Raw genomic sequence first — 17,354 nt, forward strand, 5'->3', positions numbered from 1 at the left:
GGAGGGGGGGGGGGGGGGCGCCGGTGCCGGAGACGGGCGGGGTGTGGGAGCGGAGCGGGCCGGCCGCGGCGGCGGCGGCGGCGGCGGCGGAGGAGGCGGGGCGGGGCGGGCGGCGGCGGCTGCCCCCTGCCGGGCCGCGCCGACACCGGCACCGCGGGGGGGGCGGCCCGGAAGGGGCCGGGCCGGCCATGAGGGCCGCGCTGGTGGGGTACAGCAGCTCGGAGGAAGAGGAGGAGAAGGAGGAGGATGGGGGGCGAGGGGTTGGCGGCGCCCCCGCGCAGGGGACGCCCCCGGCCAGGTGGGTGCGGCGGGACGGGCCCTGCGGGGGGGGGAGGATCGAGGCCTTCCTCCTCCATCATCCTCCTTCATCCTCATCCATCCTCATCCTCTTCTTCCCTGGTGCCTGCAGCGCCGGGCGCCCCCGCCTGCCCCTCCCCGCCGGCCTGCCGGGCGAGCCGGAGCCGGAGGAGGCCGTTCACGACGACAGCTCCCGGCACGGCGGCCGCCTCCGCGGTTTCCCCCACGAGCGGGGCAACTGGGCCACCCACGTCTACCTGCCCTGTAGGTAACGGCGGCCTGGGGCGGGAAGGGGGGCGGGAGCCCGGCCGGATGAGGCCCGGAGGGTCAGGCTGTCCCCGGTGGGTATCCACGGGGAGGGGGAGGGGAGACGACACCCCCGGGTCTGACGGTGCTGCCCCGCAGACATAGTCCAGGAGGAATTCCTGGAGCTGCTGGAGCTTCTGGTCTCCCGCGCTCGCACCTACGTCGCCTCGCTGGCCGCCATGGAGGAGTTCCACCTCAGCCTCTCGCAGTGCGTGGTCCTGCGCTACCACTGGATAGACCCCTTCGTCCACTCCCTCAAGCAGCGCCTGGCCCCCTTCCACAGGTAAGGACGGCTCCGCACACCCTGCCCTCTCCCCCGGCGTCCCAGCTTCACCAGCATCCGCACCCCGGTAAAGCCCTGGGCCGTTTTCCTCTCTGCCTTGGGATCCGGCACTGGACAAGTCAGGTCTCTCGGCTTTCAAGGATGAGGCTGAAGCTGTGCCATCCCATAAACCACGGGTGGTTTCATTGCTTACATCTGGCTCAGGCGCCCACTGAGCATCAGCTGCTTCAGGGCCGCTGTCGCCATCAGGGCTTCAGCGGGGAATAGATTAATTTGAGCCCAGAAAGGTACTGGTTGCACTGATTCAGTCCACTTGCAGTCCACTTTAAGTTTCCACACCTTGGTAGAAATCCTGTCCCCTCCCCATTTTCTGTTTTTTTTTTATCCTTTTCTCCTCCCCCCCCCCCCCCCCCCGCTGAAATAGGATCTTTCTCATTTCAGGTTTTTCTGTGTGGCTGACCAAGTGAAGGTTTACACCAACCAGAACAAAACCAGGTGAGCGAGCAGTGGGGCAGCCCGCCTGCGGAGAAGGCTGGGCAAGGCACTGAGTGGATGGGAAGTGTCACCCTGCCTGTCCCACAGTGTCCGGGGTGAGACATGTGATGGGGCAGTGTGCAATCCCCTTGTCTCCAGAGGTTTCACACCTTTCCCCAGCCACTTGCACAAATTTTTAGCTTCAGTGCTGATTCTCTGCAAGCTGTTGGTCTTGTTAGCGGTGGGTGAACCTCAGGCTGCAGGATTTCAGTCTCCTGGAGAGAGGATATCTGTTCACGACGTGACCTGAGGGCAGGCCTTTCTGCTGGGGTTTGATTCGTGCTACAGTTTCTCAGCAGCTACAGGAGGCAGCCACGTTCGTTTCTATCTACCATCTGGTTTGTTCTGCGGTTTCGCAAACCCTCGCACCAGCATGAGCAGCCTGGGGCAAGCAGAGCCGGGGGCCACCTCTTTTGGCAGCAGTGCCGGTTGTGAAATTGCAGTGCAGGTCTTCTAAGAACCGGAGAGAAAGAGCTCAGAGGGTGCTAATTCTCCTAGTGTCAGCTCAGAAGCCTGATTCCAATTGAACGCAATTAAGTAGTTTAAATGTCAAAGCGAAGGTGATTAAAACTGTGAAAAGTTGCTGAGTGTAGCGGGAACGGCAGCCCACAGTAGTCATTGGCAGGACGAAGCAGATCCTGGGTGAGACTTAGTCTTACCCTCTCCTCCTGGAGTCTGGAAAGCGTCATCCAGACAGTCCTTGAGGAGGTACCTCTTTGTCATGTCTCTCCAGCTTGGTACTTCCCATTCCCCACTTCCCCTCCTGCTGTAAAACCCTTCCGGCAACTTCCGCTTTTTAAGTGCAGCTCCTGCACAGGCACGGCGCTCTGCTAAAATACCCGTTGAGTCCATCCTTTGCCTGGAAAATGAGTTTTCATGTCCCCAAAGGTGCTGAGTTAATCTAGTAAAATCTACATGGTATATCATCCAGTCCTGCTTCTCCCTGCTACCACATCTTTATTTCTGCTTTTCTTCAGAATACAGTCATTGTCCTTGAATGCTTAAATCTCGTGTTCCTCAAATTAGCTTTTGTTAGCGGGTAGGGAATCTGTTTGGTAGGAATGCAGGGCTAAGTATGCTTACGGCAGTGCTTTCTGCAGCATGAATGGGTGCTTGCTGTCTCTCCATGTCTTTCTTTAGGACCTTTATTGGCTTGGAGGTCTCTGCTGGGCATTTCCAGCTGCTGGAGCTGGTCTCGGAGGTGGACAGAGTTCTGGAGGAATTTGACCTTCCCACGTTCTACAAGGTGAGGGGTCTCCCAGTTACTTCCCTCCTGGTCTGGACATGCCGGCTGATTCCTTGAGAGAGGTCCCTGAAATGGTTCACCCCAAATAAAGAGGAGTGGGGAGGTTAGACTCTGAAATGGGCTCCTCTGGGCTGGTTGGTGATGCTCATATTTAACACCCTGAACACAGTCTTGCTGGGAATGGGACTTGCACAAGTCTATGACTTCTGCATCACGTCCTGTGCAGGAGACTAAGGATGTTATCTATCTGGTGGCCTCTTGAGAACTGGGTTTCTGGGGTGAAGGGCCAGAGCGTATGTCCTGGTCGCTGCCCTGCTGTGCATGGAAGCAGGGTTGTCCATTGAATGGGCTTAGGGTGAACACTGTGAGTGATGCTCGTGCCCCTTCCTTGGACAGCTTCCTGGGGCATTGGTCCAGCCTCTTTGCTTGGTACTAGCTTTGGTTTTGGATTTTGAAGGGCCAAACCCTGATTTCTCTGTCTCCAGAGTTGAGCAGGGGGCTTCTGTGGGTTATTCAGAAGTGACCCACCTGCCTGCTCCAGGACCGTTCGTGAGAGGTTCTCTGCGCAGTTGAAAAAGCTTCTGCAGAGCTCACTGCAGGGAGGCTGGGAACCAGGCAGCCTTGCCCACTGGTGTCCAAAAAGGCTGGAGTGGGGAGCCCAGGACTCATCTTGCCTCCAGCACTGCAACTGCTGAGCTGGTGGAGGGGGCTCCCAGCTTTGGGATCCTCCTACCTCTGCCATCCCAGGCAGGGCGGCATCACACCAGATCTCCTGCTGCGGCTCCACGCATTGAGCAAAACCTCCTTTAACCCTCACGATCTGATCCCTGTTTTGTCTTCAGGACCCGTCATTCCATATCAGCTTGGCCTGGTGCGTCGGGGACATGTCTGACAGGCTGGAAGGGCAGTGTCTGCGGGAGCTCCAGGTGCGCCCCCATGCAGCGTGGAGAGCAGGGAAAGAGCTGAGCTGGTGTGGAGAGCAGGGAAAGAGCTGAGCTGGTGTCTAGCCACGTCTCCCTGCTGAGGGCGGAGAGCGGCAAAATCTCTTCACTGAGCAAGACAAACTTCACTGGGTTGAAAGAAGAGAAGCGTTTTGGGGGAGCGTGTGTTAAATAACCCTCCAGAGGCTCCCAGCTGCAAACAGCCTCGTCTCTGACTTGGTTCAGAGGGGGAGCTGCCAACTCCTTCCTCTGGCAGATCCACTCTCCTTGTGCTGACTCCTGCATCTGTTTTTCCAGGCCATCGTGGACGGGTTTGAGGACTCAGCGTTCCTGCTGCGTGTCCAATGGGAACAAATCCGTTGCAAGTCGGGGAACAAGTACTTCTCCTTCCCCTTGAGGTAGGGGCCAGTGAGGCTGTGCATTTCGGAGCCTTGAAGACCCTCCTGTTCAACCATTCCCCAGCACGTCTCTGAGTGGTGCAGGCTGTCACGCATCTCCCACGCTCTTCTTGCCTGCTCAGCATCTCTGGGGTGTTTGTGGCCTCAAGTCGGGCTACTTCCAAGTTTGAGTCGCTGGCTGAAGAAATGTACGTTTGTAGCAGATTTCATCCTTGCCGCTATATGTGCTGCAGTCAGCACCGGCGGTTCCAGCCTTCCCACGATTGCTAATTTTGCTGATTTTAAAAAAAAAAAAAAAAAAAAAAATCTCTATATAAGCCATAGATGCCTTACGGGAAAGAAGAAGAAGGTAGCGTGGGAGGCTGTTGTTTAAGGGAGGGTGTCTCGCACGTTTGGAAATGTCACTGCCTGATTGTCAGGAGGCTCCGAGCATGCTTTGAGTAGCAGGAGGCGAGGACGTGGAGCTGGACTCTCTCACCAGAACATCTCCCTACTGTAAGCCAGGACAAGTTTCTGAGTCATGGTCTGCGTCCCTCTCGCCCTGCTGCTGTCTCTATAAGGGAAATTTCAGTGTCAAATCCTTTTGCCAAACAGCAAAAGATGAAATCTGGAGTGGAAAGTTTGGAAACCCCCTTGTGTTTCAGTGCTCCAGGCTGGGTCTAAAAGACAATCTTTGGTTTAAGATTGTGAGTGCCATAAGCCCAGGACTTCTTTTTTCGGGGGGGGGCTGCTTCTCCCGAGAAGCTTGCTGCCGTGTGGGGGGGAGTCCGAGAGAGGGCAGCGTCAGCTTTTGCCTGAGCTGGAAGGGCTGTGCCCAGGGTTGAGTCAAGGGGGTGGCAGCTCCTCCCCCAGGCTCCACACTTTTTCCCCATGGGAACAGCATCCCCAATGCCGTGATGACCCTGGGGACCATACGTTGTCCCTTGGGAGAAGCTCCTCTTTAATCCTTTTGTTCCTGCTGGGAGGGTGGCAGCAGCCTCTCGGGTATTGGGAGCAGGATGCCAATGTGCTGCCCTGGATCTTTCATTACGCCTCTGTCTGTTGAAAGACTCGGGGACTTCTGAGCAGTAAAAATCTGTCTCCTCGTGTTGTAAAATTGTTTCTGTGGTATATTTCAGCCGTTCCCTTTCAGCCGTGCCCAGCTCCCGCAGGCTTCAGACAAGGTGATGCCTGCAAGAGCTTCCGCGAGCTCGTGCTGTGCTGACCATCCTTACACTCGAGAGAACCCAGGGCCTTGGTGGCTGTAGGAGCATTTTGGCACAGGTCATGATGTCTGCCAGCAGGCGGGCGAGGGCTGCATTTCAAAACCCTTAATGAAATGCCGTTAAGTCTGTAGCCGGTTAGTTTCTGGGATGGGGAGCTGTGTGATAAGGTGTGTGGTTACACCCCGAGTTTTCTTTTGGGGAAGGAAAAGCAAACAAAGAGGGATATATTTAGCCTCTGGGGACTTCCAGTGAAACTGGCTCTGGCACGACCGGTTTCGCCGTGGTCTGAGTCCAGCAGTGCCAGGTTAATGCTCAACCAGTGGCCCTGCTCCCTCCCCGGCAGGCCCCGGCTTGGCACATCACCCTGTTTTTTCACTCAGGTGGGTGTCAGGGACCCGGGGGACGGGGGCAGGACACAGCCGGGCTGGGTGGCAGGACCGTGGGGACAAAGTCCGTGGACAGCCAGTTGCTGGTGTGGCCTGAAATAGCGGCTGTGGGAGGGCGGAGTATGCGCGGGGTCGGTTCTGCGTGTGGCGGGCCATGGCTCTGCCCGCTGCCACGCGTGGGAGCGGCTGCGGAGTTGCGGACACCCGTGGGAGCGCGCCGCGACCCCGCCCCTCGGGCGCCTCGGCCCCGCCCCTATAGCGCTGAGGTCCCGCCCCTCGGTGCCGCGGCCCCGCCCCTCCGCCCGGCGCGGCCCCGCCCCGCCCGCTGCCCGCCGAGCCGCTCCGCGCCGCCGCCGCCGCTCCCGCGTCCCTCCGCTCCGCTCCGCGGCTCCCGGCGGGCAGGGCCCGAGCCGAGCCGAGCCGAGCCGAGCCGAGCCGAGCCGCGGTGGCCGCCCATGTGCCGTGCTCCGCCGGCCTGATCCTCCTCACAAAGGCGGGTCGGGAGGCGACGGGTGGCGCCTGCTCATGCACCCTGCGCAGCCCGCCGCGGCGGCCCGGCCCCGGGCCATGAGGGCGGCGTAGCTCCGACCGCCGCCGCGCTCGGCTCGGCCCGGCCCGGCCCGGCCCGGCGCGGCCGGAGGTTGGGCGGGGGTGGGGGGGGTGGGGGGTAGGTGGGAAAAGGGGGGGTGCAGCCGCGAACCAGGGGCAGCGCGGGATGGCAGGAGGTGAGGGCGCCCCCTGGCGGCCGGGCGGGGCGCTGCGGCCGGCCGCCCGCCCCCCGCTCTTACTGGTGCTACTGGTGCGACTGGTGCTGCTGGTGGGGGCGGCGGGCGAGGAGATCAACGCGGAGGTGAGCAGGGGGGGCGCGGTGCGGGGTTGGGGGGGGGTCCCCTGGAACACCCCCCGCCTCCTCCTGCCTGCGCCCTGCCTGCACCTGCGGCCGCCGGCGCTGCCTGCCCGGAGGGTGCAGCCGCAGGTGCAGGCAGGGCGCAGGCAGGAGGGGGGGGGGGGGGTAGTCCGGGTGTCCCCCGGGGGCGACGGGCAGCAATCGGAGGGGGGGAGGAAGCGCTTTGTGTCCACGCGAGGCCGCGGCGGGGGAGGGGGGGTGGGAGGTGAAAGGGCCTTTGATAAAGTCTGTGCTCCGCCACCCAGCCTGGGGGAGGGGGGCAGCGGCGTGGGGGGAGACGGGGGGGGGGAATAGAGAAGATGAAGAGTTTGTCAAAATGGAAACGTTACAGCGGGGTGGGGTTTTGGGGGGGGGGGGAATTGGGGAAAAAAGGGGAAGAAATTGGGAAGAGAGGGGACGAAACTGAAAGAAAAGAAGAGAAATTGGGGCAAAAGGGGAAAGAAATTGGGGGAAAAGGGGAAAGAAACTGGGAAAAGAAAATTGAAAAAAATGTAAAAAGAAAAAAAGAAAATGAAAAGGGGAAAAAATAATTAGAAACTGCAAATTAAAAGGGGAAAAATAGAAAAGATAATACCAAAAATTACAAGTAGTAATAAAAATAAAAACTAATTAAAAAAGACAAGTGGAGGCGGAGGCTGGTGCAGGAAGGAAGAGACCCGGCGCGCCCCAGCTACCCCCCCCCCCCCCCGCCACCCCGCAGGACAGAAGCCCCTTTGTGGGTGGGGGCCGGGGCGGGGGTCCTGGGTTGCTGGTGACGGGGTCGGGGGGGGGATTGCCTGGCCCCACGTCCCTCTACAGCTCCCGGGGGACACGGACGAGAGGCTGGCCCCCTGCCAGCCGCCTTGTCCCTGGGGTCAGGGTGGCTGACAGCCCCCCCATCTCTGAAGCTGTCCCCCCCCCCCCCCCACGCTCTTGTGGGGTAGGGCTGGGGCTCTCCATGCTCCCTCCTGCCTGGATGTGGCATTTGCCCCCCAGCAGCTGGCATGGCCGCCCCGTGGTGGGGGGACACATGGCAGGGCTGGGGCGGTGGGCCGCATCCTGCTGCCATCTCCCCGGGGAGCTCCAGGCCTGTTCCCCGCTGCCGCTGCCTCACTCTGGGCTCTCCCTGGCGCAGGCATGGCTGCGGCTCTACGGCTACCTGCCGCAGCCCAGCCGGCAGATGTCCACCATGCGCTCGGCTCAGACCTTCTCCTCTGCCCTGGCTGAGATGCAGAAGTTTTATGGCATCACCGTCACTGGCGTCCTGGACGAGGAGACCAAGGCGTGAGTTGCTCTGTGTCCTCTTGCTCTGCCCCCAGAGCTCTGCCTGTACCTGGAAATTGCGGGTGCTGTCTCCCACGGGAGTTGCGTCCCCCCTTGTGGGGGGCTGCACCCCTGCAGGCAGGACACCTCCCTTGCTGGTTACGGCTGCTGTCACCCCTCGGGGACCTTGGTGGCGGTGGGCTGAGCCCTGGCTCTGTGCCCTCCTGGCAGGTGGATGAAACGTCCCCGCTGTGGGGTGCCGGACCAGTTTGGGGCACGGATGAAGTCCAACATGCGGCGGAAGCGGTACGCATTGACAGGGCGGCGCTGGAGCCAGAGCCATCTCACCTTCAGGTACCCCCCATCTCCAGGGCTTCCCACCCCTCACCCCCAGTCCATGGAGAGCCGTGGACCCGCTCGGGGAGCAAGCGCTGTCCTGGGTCATCCCCAGCAAGCTCTCTATCCCCAGCATCCAAAACTACACAGAGAAGCTGGGTCGGTACCACTCGTACGAGGCCGTCCGCCGAGCTTTCCGGGTGTGGGAGCAAGCCACGCCGCTGGCTTTCCGGGAGGTGCCCTACGAGGACATCCGGCAGAAGCGGAAGAAGGAGGCTGACATCATGGTGCTCTTCGCCTCTGGCTTCCACGGAGACAGCTCCCCCTTCGATGGCGTCGGGGGGTTTTTGGCTCACGCCTATTTTCCCGGTCCCGGCATGGGGGGGGACACGCATTTCGACTCGGATGAGCCCTGGACGCTGGAGAACACGGACGTGTCTGGTGAGTTGAGGGCCAAGGAGGTGGTGGAAGCAACCAGAGGAGCCTAGCGGGCCATTGGGTTTGTGGACAGAGGGATGCGCTCATGTGGGCAGAGGTGGCAGGGAGATGGGTGATGCAGGCATGTCCCACCAGAGCACCCTCATCACAGGGTGCTGGGGCCAAGGACCCACCCCACGTGTTGTGTCCTCTGCCCAGTCTTGCTGATGGTGCCTCTCCCTGCAGGGAACAACCTTTTCTTGGTGGCCGTGCACGAGCTGGGGCACTCGCTGGGCTTGGAGCACTCCAGCAACCCCAGTGCTATCATGGCCCCCTTCTACCAGTGGATGGACACCGAGAACTTCCAGCTGCCCGAGGATGACCTCAAGGGCATCCAGCAGCTCTACGGTGAGGAGCTGGCTGGGGGATAAGCCCAGAGGTGGGACACTGGGCACATGCGTGGGGAAACTGAGGCATGGGCGCTGTTGGTCTGCATCACCCCATCTCTTCTCTCACCTGCCCGATCCAGGTACCGCAGACAGGCACCCTCAGCCCACCAAACCTTTGCCCACCGTGACACCCCGGAGACCTGGCAGGCCAGACCAGAGACCTCCTAAACCGTCCCCCCCGGGGAAACCGGAGCGACCCCCCAAAACTGGTGGCCCGGACCGACCTGACCAGTATGGCCCCAACATCTGCGACGGGAACTTTGACACGGTGGCGGTGCTGCGTGGGGAGATGTTTGTGTTCAAGGTACCTGCTGGGACCCCCTCCTGCCCCTCCCCTGGGGATGTGGTGGGGCCCTGGGTGGGAGGGCCCCCCAGAGGGATGCCTGGCACTGGGAATGTGTCCCCTTCAACCTCTGCCAACCCCCCATTTCCCACCAGGGCCGGTGGTTTTGGAGGGTTCGGCACAACCGGGTGCTGGACAACTACCCCATGCCCATTGGGCACTTCTGGAGGGGCCTCCCTGGGGACATCGATGCTGCCTACGAGAGGCATGACGGGAGGTTTGTCTTCTTTAAAGGTGAGCAGGGAAGCTGGGTGGGAGTGTCCCCCCAGGCTGCTGAGAGCTGGTTGGCTTCATTCCATCCTGATCTCCCCTTCCCAGCCAGAGGTGCTGCCTGATCCCAAAGGGATGGGGTGACCACAGGCATCATACCCCTGTCCCTATCCTCATGTATCCCTGCTGCAGCAGCTGGCCATGGCCACCTCACTCCCTGTCTCTATCCCCCTCCAGGTGACCGGTACTGGCTCTTCCGAGAAGCCAACCTGGAGCCCGGGTACCCGCAGCCTCTGGTCACCTATGGGCAGGGCATCCCCTATGACAGCATCGACACAGCCGTCTGGTGGGAACCCACAGGGCACACCTTCTTCTTCCGTGGGGACAGGTGAGTGGCCCTGGGGTCCTCCTCCCTGCTCTGCCGCCTCCTGGCCCCTGGCAGGGGTGGACATGGCAGGCGGTGGAGACCCCTGTGCCTCCTCACCTGCTTACCACCTCCCTCCCCCAGATACTGGCGCTTTAACGAAGACACCCACTCGGTGGACCCCGGGTACCCGAAGCCCATCTCCGTCTGGGCGGGCATCCCTCCCTCACCCAAGGGTGCCTTCCTCAGCCCGGATGCCTGTAAGTAGAGGAGGAGAGGGATGGGTGGGGGGGAAAGGGGGGAATGCCAGAGGGGTGGGATCACCCTTCTGGTGGCCTGGCCACACAGGAGGGTGCCCAGGAGTTTGAGCTGAAGCCCTTTCTTGAAGGGTTTTGCCGGTTCCAGAGCAAAACCTGCAGGGGATGCCTGGGTTGTGGGGTGCCCTGCGCCTGCCCACTTACCCCTTGCCTCCACCTTCTTCTCCCCCTGTAGCCTCCACCTACTTCTACAGAGGCACAAAGTACTGGAAATTCGACAACGAGCGGCTCAAGACAGAGCCGGGTTATCCCAAATCCATCCTACGGGACTTCATGGGTTGTCACACGGAGCTGGTCCCAGACCCCCATCCCCGCTGGCCCGATGGGGACCAACCCCCCTTCAACCCCGAGGGCGACGGGCGAGCCGACGGCGAGGAGGAAGAAGAGGAGGAGGAGGAGGAGGAGGAAGATGAGGAGGATTACAGTGAGGGCGGCCGCCAGCCAGGTGGGGACGTGGACGTGGTGGTGCAGATCGACGAGTACACGCGCACCATGAGCGTCGTCATGGTGCTGGTGCTGCTGGTGCTGCTGCTCTGCATCCTTGGCCTCATCTACGTCATCGTCCAGATGCAGAGGAAAGGCGCGCCCCGAATGCTCTTGTACTGCAAGCGCTCCTTGCAGGAGTGGGTCTGACCCTGGCTCCCTCCCCAAACCACCCCCACCACCATGGTGCTAACAATGGACCTAACCTCCCCCTCCCCATGGCCTCGGCCCCTCTTGCCCTGGTGTTGCTTGATGGCTCCAACCTCAGAAAAGGGGGGGGGGGGAATGGTCCCCCATCCCCCCCTCTAGAGCAGCCGGGCTGGGACTGGGGGGGATGGTTACAGGGGAGCTGGAGGGCATCCATGTCCTGCCTGCTCCCCGGTGGCTGTCCCCCTTCCCCGGCTGTGACCCTCAGGTTGCCACCGGTCATGTTGCACCCGCCTCTGCCACAGGGGTCCCAGCAGGGTCCCTTTCTCCCACATAAACCTGCCGCAGCTGTGCCTGTGCCACACGGGGCGCCGAGCGGGTTGGGGGCTGCTCACAAGTGCTGCGAGCTGGCAGGTCTCAGCTACTGGCACCTGCGAGGGCAGCGAAGTGCGAGGGGAAGGGAAGGCGGAGCTCCCAACCATGGTTCCTGTTGAGCTGAGGAGATAGAGGGATGTGGCGCCTAAAGATAGCGCAAGGGGTGAGATGCCACCTTTGCAACCCCCGCCACCCCGTGGGCTCAGTTCAGCCCGGCCCCTGCCGCTGCCACGGGGCGAAGCCCTGGGGCCACGCGGTGCTGTGGGCAGGGTGGCAGGCATGGCCGCCTTGTACGTGTATTAAACGGGTCTGGTGTGTGGAGAGCCGCAGTGCCGTCCTTTCTGCACCCCATGGGCTGCCCCATGTGAGGTTGGCAGGTTTCTGGGGGATTGCCTGGTGCTGGCACCCAAGGAGCTGGGTGCCATGCCAGGGGATGTGGGGTAGGGGCTAGCATGGCCGTCGATGTCCCCGCAGTAGCCCCTGCCTTGTGGCTACCATTTGGGGGGGGGCGGGGGGGGGGGGGAGACACGACACAGTGAAAGCATCCCCTCCCTATGGCAGTGGACAGAGCTGCCTTTCACCATCTCCCACGGCAGCGGCAATGGCCTTGCCGGGAACACAGCATGCCTTGTTCTTCCCCCGGCCGGCACCGCGCTCCAGCCCTGGGGCAGCCACCTCCCTTCCCCGGGCGGCCGGGAGACGGTGCGGGGACCCTCCTGGGGCTGCTTTACCGGGTGCATTGGCTCCTTGTCCCCGCATGGCCCCAGCGTGTTTCCTGGGGGGAAGGGGGTGGCCGTATCCTGTCTCAGCAGAGGAAAGTAGGAGGAGGTGCAGAGATCGGGGAAATAATCGTGGGAGTGGGAAAGATGAGACCTGGGGCGGGGGGGGGAGGGGGAAATACGGCTTTATCCAGGGAAAAGTGTTGCTCAGCCTTTGATGGGAAGGAAAACCGAAGCACAGCGGGCGGCACGCGGCAGTGATGGTGGCAGCGGTGGCTCTGTCTCTGCCGGTAATGCTGACTGGGGTGGCGAGCCGGGGCCCGGTTTGCTCTGGAGCTGCAGGGGCAGCCCCGCGGCGGGCAGCTGAGGCCTGGCGCAGTCAATACACCAGTGGGAGGGGGAGCAGGCAGTGCCAGGCGGGGGCTGTGTGGGTCTGACCCTTGGAGGGCGGGGGGGCTCTCCCTGTGGGACTGGACTCTGGCCAGCATCCCCTTCCCACCCCCACCCCCTCCCAGGCTTCCTCCAGCAGTGCCCAGCCCCGCACCCTGGCAGCACCCCACACCCCTGCCCCGACTGTCCCCAGGGGGCTCTGAAACAGGGCTGACCCATCCCCTTGACCTGCTCCCTCCTCCCTGGGCTCTGCCCCCATCCCCACCCTGCCAGGAGGGCATCCCCCCCCCCCGCTTTATGGCTGGATATGAAGACTTTGCCCCCCTCCACCCCCCCATCCTGTCCCATCCTTCCCCCTCCCCAGGACTCAGAGCCGCTGGCTCAGTGCCCACAACTCGGCTCCAGCCACTTCCTGGCACTAAATTACCCTGAGCGCCCTGCTGCTCATCAGCCACTAATTACTTTAAAAGGGAAGGACCTGTGCTCGCTCTTGCCCCACTTTCCCCCTCGGGGCTGCTGGTGCTGGGGGGAGGGGGGGGGGACACGCCGTGGCCTGGGCCAACCATCCCCTGCCCCAGCCTCCATCCCTGTTAGCTGATTCCCTGGGAAACACGTGTGGCTCAGGCTTGGGCACATCGCCGCAGCCAAGCAAGAAGCCAAAATCCTGGCCAGAAAACCCCTGAAGAATCAGGGAGGTGGGGAGGGAAGGTCTCCATGTGGCTCTGGGTTGTTGTATTCCATCGGCCGGGCCATGCTGGGTCACATTCTTTGGCTTTTAATGCCTTTCAATTCGGTTTTGATGATTTTTGCCCAGCTTTGTACTTGCGTGGGTCCTCCCACAGCTCTGCAGTGCTGGGAGCCCTGCTGCGGGCAGCCCGGCACCCCAGCCTGCCCCGACCTGGGGCCAAACCAGTACTGGGAGCTACCAAATGGCATGAACCTGGCCAAAAGGCGAGGCAGAAGGAAAGTGTGGTGAGGATTTGCTGCTCCCCGCCCCCACAAAGGCAGCTCCCAAGGCAGGCGCAGATGCATTTCCCACGGCAGATGCATTTCCCACACTAGATGCACTTCCCATGGCAGATGCACTTCTGACAACAGATTTATTTCCCACAGCAGCTGTGTTTCCCCTCTCTCCCGGGGGGATGCCAAGGGCTCGGCGGGATGCAGGGGTGGGCACCCCGAAGCCTGGTACCCCGAGAGACGCCTGGCTCACTGGGAAGGCCAGCTGAGTTGGGCAAGGACTCAAAAGCCAGAAGGGACAGAAGCTCGCAGCATGCTCTTCCCTGGGCAGCCCTGCCATGGCAGGGCAGGAGGCTCCTTGCTGAGTCAGGGTGGGACAAGGTCTGGGAGCAATTCCTCAGGGGGGGAATTAGCGGCGCTGGGAGCAGCCGGGTTCGGCAAGCTGGGACTTCATTTCCCACCTACACCAACCCCCCTCCTCTCGATCTTCCCCGGATGCTACAGTGGAGCCGGTGCCAGGAGCTTGGGGCCATCTGGAAACGCTCATGGACAGCAGTGAGGGACCCTGCCGGAGACAAAGCCCAGCGTTTCAGCAGGGCCTGTGCTCTTTGCTGGAGGCTCCCGCTCTGCCCTGCATACCCACAGTGGGGTCAGCTCACCTCCAGTCACCACAGTCACCAAGACCCCGGTGACAGCAGGGATGCACCTGCTGCAAGGGACAGGGCTTTTGGTGACTGTGGGGAGGGGCACGAGTCCCGCTCAGCCTGGCCCTGGCAGGCACCAGGCAGCCCTGCCAGGATCCACCCCCACCAGGCAGCTCCCGGCTTCCCAAAAATAGGCTGGAGAAGCCTGACCTGGAAAAGACCCCAGGAGCTCAGCGTCCTGCAGGCCCTGCCGTGCCAGGGCAGTGCTGGCTGCTGCAGGATAGGGCTCCAGACGCCACTGGAGCAGGGGTGATGGGGTTGACCAGAGCTGGCGCTAGCTCTCGCTGCCCACTTGGCACCATCACAGGAGAAACTGCACTTCCTCCTCTTCCTCTGCACACCAGAGTATGATCCCGCTGTGTGCTGCTGAGGAGAGGACCCGGAAAGCAGAGAGGAAGCCGGGCTTGGCGCAGAGGAAGAACTGGGGCTGGGATACACCAAGCAGTGACCAGCCGGCCTCAAGGCTGGAGGAAACGACGCTGGGAACGGAGAGCAGAGCCGTGGGGCCCTGGGAGGGGTTGATCCTGCTGCCTGTGCATGCCACAGGCAGGACTGAAGGTGCTGCCTGGGCACCAGCACAGCTCTGCTGTGGGTGGGATGCACACACCAGCAATGTTGAGCTCAGCACACGTCTGTGCTGCTCATGCTTGTCACCTCCCCTTCACACCCACCCCGCGTCCACCAGCCCTGCTCCCTGTGGTGCCAGAGCCTTCGTCTCACGGGGAGGAAAGTCACTTCTGGGGACGCAGGGGCAATACAGGAGGTGACGGTGGAGCAGACATGCTGCAGGCCTGCTTCAGCACATCTTAGCATCCGTCATCTTCTCACCTCTAGCAGCTCCAAGGCTTCCCCCGTCACATCCCAGGGTAGCTCTGAGGGCGCACAGCCGCTCCCTCATCCAACTAAAAATCTTGCTTGTGCTGGTCCCATTTTGCAGCCTGCCAGGGGAAAGCTCTCACCCCTCTCCCGCAGGCACCAGCAGGGCAGGAAGATCAGCTCGCCCTGCGTGCAGAAGTGGCCCAAGTCCCCAGTACCATCACTCATTTTTCCTGGGCGGTGGCCAATGGCAAAACTCAAAATAAATATTTCCCTCGCCTCCAGCCCCACGCTAGACAGCAGCTGCAGAGGATTAGCGTCACCCTGGAGGTGTAATCCCTCTACAAATGACACCATTTGGCCCAAGACATGCAGGAAGATGCAGAACAGAAGCAGAGGGGACAAGGAGCAAAGTTTGGCCCACATTTTTTTTTCCTTGATTCCTGCATATCACCTCTGGGATCAGAGCTCTGTGCTTTGTGTCAGGATCTACTTAATAGCAAGAAGATGAAGAATAAAGGGAAGGCCACAGGCAGGGACAGAAGCCCGTATCAGTGTCCTGCCACTCCACTGGGCTGGACTCTCCCCCAGCCTGCTTCTGCCCCAGCAGCAGAGCAAACAGAGAGAAAGCTTTCCAAGAAACTCCTGTTGTGCGCTTCCCCTGCCAGCCGCTGCCACCTGCCCAGGAAGAGCCACCAGAGCCCAGGGATGTCCCAAGCCTTGGCTTGCACCACACGGTGACTGGCAGCTGCTCCACACTCGGTCCCAGCCTGTCTGCTCCCTGGCTCAAGCTGGGGAGGGTCGCTCTCCCGGCCCTTGCTCCAAGGTGCTGCAGCCCACGTGCTCGCCCTCCTGCAGCAGCCAAGATTTCAAAGGGAAGCTCTGCCTTTGATGTAGAAAGCCAGCTCCCAGCACTTTGCTCCCAATCAAAGTGCCCAAGCTCAGGACCTTGCCCCAGCCCATGGGAGAGGAAGGTGAACAGCCAGCAGAGGCGAGGAAAACTCATCTTTGGGCAGGCCCCGCTCCACCCTGGGTTGAACCCAGGGCTCCTCGTGAAGAAAGATTCCTTTCGCTCCCACTAGACATGAACTGCAGTAAGGGCTTAAGCAGGAAGGAAGGAGCAGGCCACCCACAGACAGGTGAATGAGGAGCTATTTAAGGCCTCTTCCCCACAGGCTGAAATCTCCGCTCTGAGCCAGGACTCCCCCCACTCCTGCCTTGCACCAAGCCGGGGCTGCCCCAAGAGCACACAGGCAGTAGCCATTCTCGGGGCAGGCTCCCATCTCTGTACCCATGTCCTTCCTGTTTTCCTCCACTCTTTCCACATAGGAGAACATTGCTGGGTCAAGAGCCGTAACCAAAGCAGTAAGAAGCCGGGCACTTCATCACGGGAGTTTTGCTGGTGCACATTCACTCTAAGAAACGACTGCCAACAGGACGCCGGTGACATTGTGGCCTTGCCGCCAGCAGCATCCTCCTCTCCCGCAGGGAGAGCATCCAAACTTCACTCACCTTCAGCCAGACGCTTAACGTTTTGATGGGAGAGGGGGATTAGAAGAGGAAGATTTTTGAAGAACACCACATAAATCCACCATCATCTGGCCCTAAAGGAAAGAGCCAGTATCCGATGATGTTCCACTTTGTGCAGCATGTAAACAGGAAGATGCAGTATTTTGTTTCCTATTAAAAAAATACACAGACGGTCCACATGGATGTAAGGGTTTGTGGCTGGGAGTTTATTCCAGCAAATCCGCTGGCACAGCTCCTAGAGGCCAGGCAGGAATTGGCAGCAGGGCCCATCTAATCGCTCCGCAGAGGCAACCAGCTCAGGGCCCTGGGGAGCCCAGCCCCTCTTAAACACATTAAGGTCACTCACTCAGAGCAAGCCCCACTCCTCCAGGACAAGGGACCACTCCAGTGCAGGCCCCAGTGGGGCAGGGAAAGGCAGCAGCAGCTCCTGGGGAGTGCTCGGCCACCAACTGCCAAAAACACAGGCTCATGAAGGAGGGCTTGCGGGAAAGGATGCACACACTTTACCCCGCCGGGTCCGATGGATTCCCTCAGCAGCTCCCCCAGCCCTGGCAAGCTTTGCAAACATGGCAGGAAAGCCTCACCATGGACTTCATTAAGGCTGAGCCTTGGCACATGGTACAGTGCAATTCCACTTCACAAATCTCAAGTCCAGCCAAGCCTTGACAGACATCAGAGCAAGATGGATGGTGCCTTCCCATGCAGGCTTCCTTGGCTCGGCTCCTTAAGAGCTACCAAGCTATTCAAGCTGCTATAAAAATTGGAAAGGTCTTCTCCAGAAAGCTTTCTGCAAGTGAAAACCAGCACCACGTGGCAGCATGGGGTCAGCATCTCTGGTTCAAAGCCCACTAGCTTTAAAGGCACAAATAAGATAGCTGAGTTCTGAGAGCTGGCCACAGAGGTAGAGTGGAGTCCAAAAAGAGGAGCTGCTGACCCTGAGGGTGCAGAGACATAATGAACCTTTAAAGCAGGTGGAGAGGCAGTGGTCAGGATTAAACCCATAACCTGGGTTATGTCCCCCAGTAGGCTCCTGGGAGAGACCAGCTTTG

The 17,354-nt window shown here is 60.9% G+C and overlaps 2 protein-coding genes across 4 annotated transcripts; both read left to right on the forward strand.

Annotated features, from left to right (window-relative positions):
* The first annotated feature begins 186 nt into the window (after positions 1-186).
* On the forward strand, positions 187-5,095 carry USB1 (U6 snRNA biogenesis phosphodiesterase 1). 3 transcript variants are annotated; one of them, XM_082489408.1, is made up of 7 exons: positions 187-298; positions 410-561; positions 703-886; positions 1,328-1,381; positions 2,561-2,666; positions 3,509-3,592; positions 3,905-5,095. In XM_082489408.1, exons 1-7 carry the CDS (start codon positions 189-191, stop codon positions 4,007-4,009), a joined length of 795 nt encoding a protein of 264 aa, XP_082345534.1. In that variant the 5' UTR covers positions 187-188; the 3' UTR covers positions 4,010-5,095. The 3 variants fall into 3 exon arrangements, with proteins under 3 accessions (XP_082345534.1, XP_082345536.1, XP_082345535.1); XM_082489409.1 differs by having other exon boundaries at positions 219-302; XM_082489410.1 differs by lacking the exon at positions 3,509-3,592.
* A 1,216-nt stretch (positions 5,096-6,311) lies between these two features.
* MMP15 (matrix metallopeptidase 15) lies at positions 6,312-11,507 on the forward strand (the record flags this gene model as incomplete). The annotated part of the gene is made up of 10 exons (XM_082489558.1): positions 6,312-6,446; positions 7,618-7,766; positions 7,977-8,099; positions 8,215-8,522; positions 8,745-8,906; positions 9,028-9,251; positions 9,386-9,524; positions 9,738-9,888; positions 10,009-10,124; positions 10,357-11,507. 10 exons carry the CDS (start codon positions 6,312-6,314, stop codon positions 10,812-10,814), a joined length of 1,965 nt encoding a protein of 654 aa, XP_082345684.1. The 3' UTR covers positions 10,815-11,507.
* Positions 11,508-17,354: the final 5,847 nt, after the last annotated feature.

The sequence above is a fragment of the Vanellus vanellus genome, assembly GCF_965231255.1.
Source record: "Vanellus vanellus genome assembly, chromosome: 12".
Taxonomy (NCBI): Eukaryota; Metazoa; Chordata; class Aves; order Charadriiformes; family Charadriidae; genus Vanellus; species Vanellus vanellus.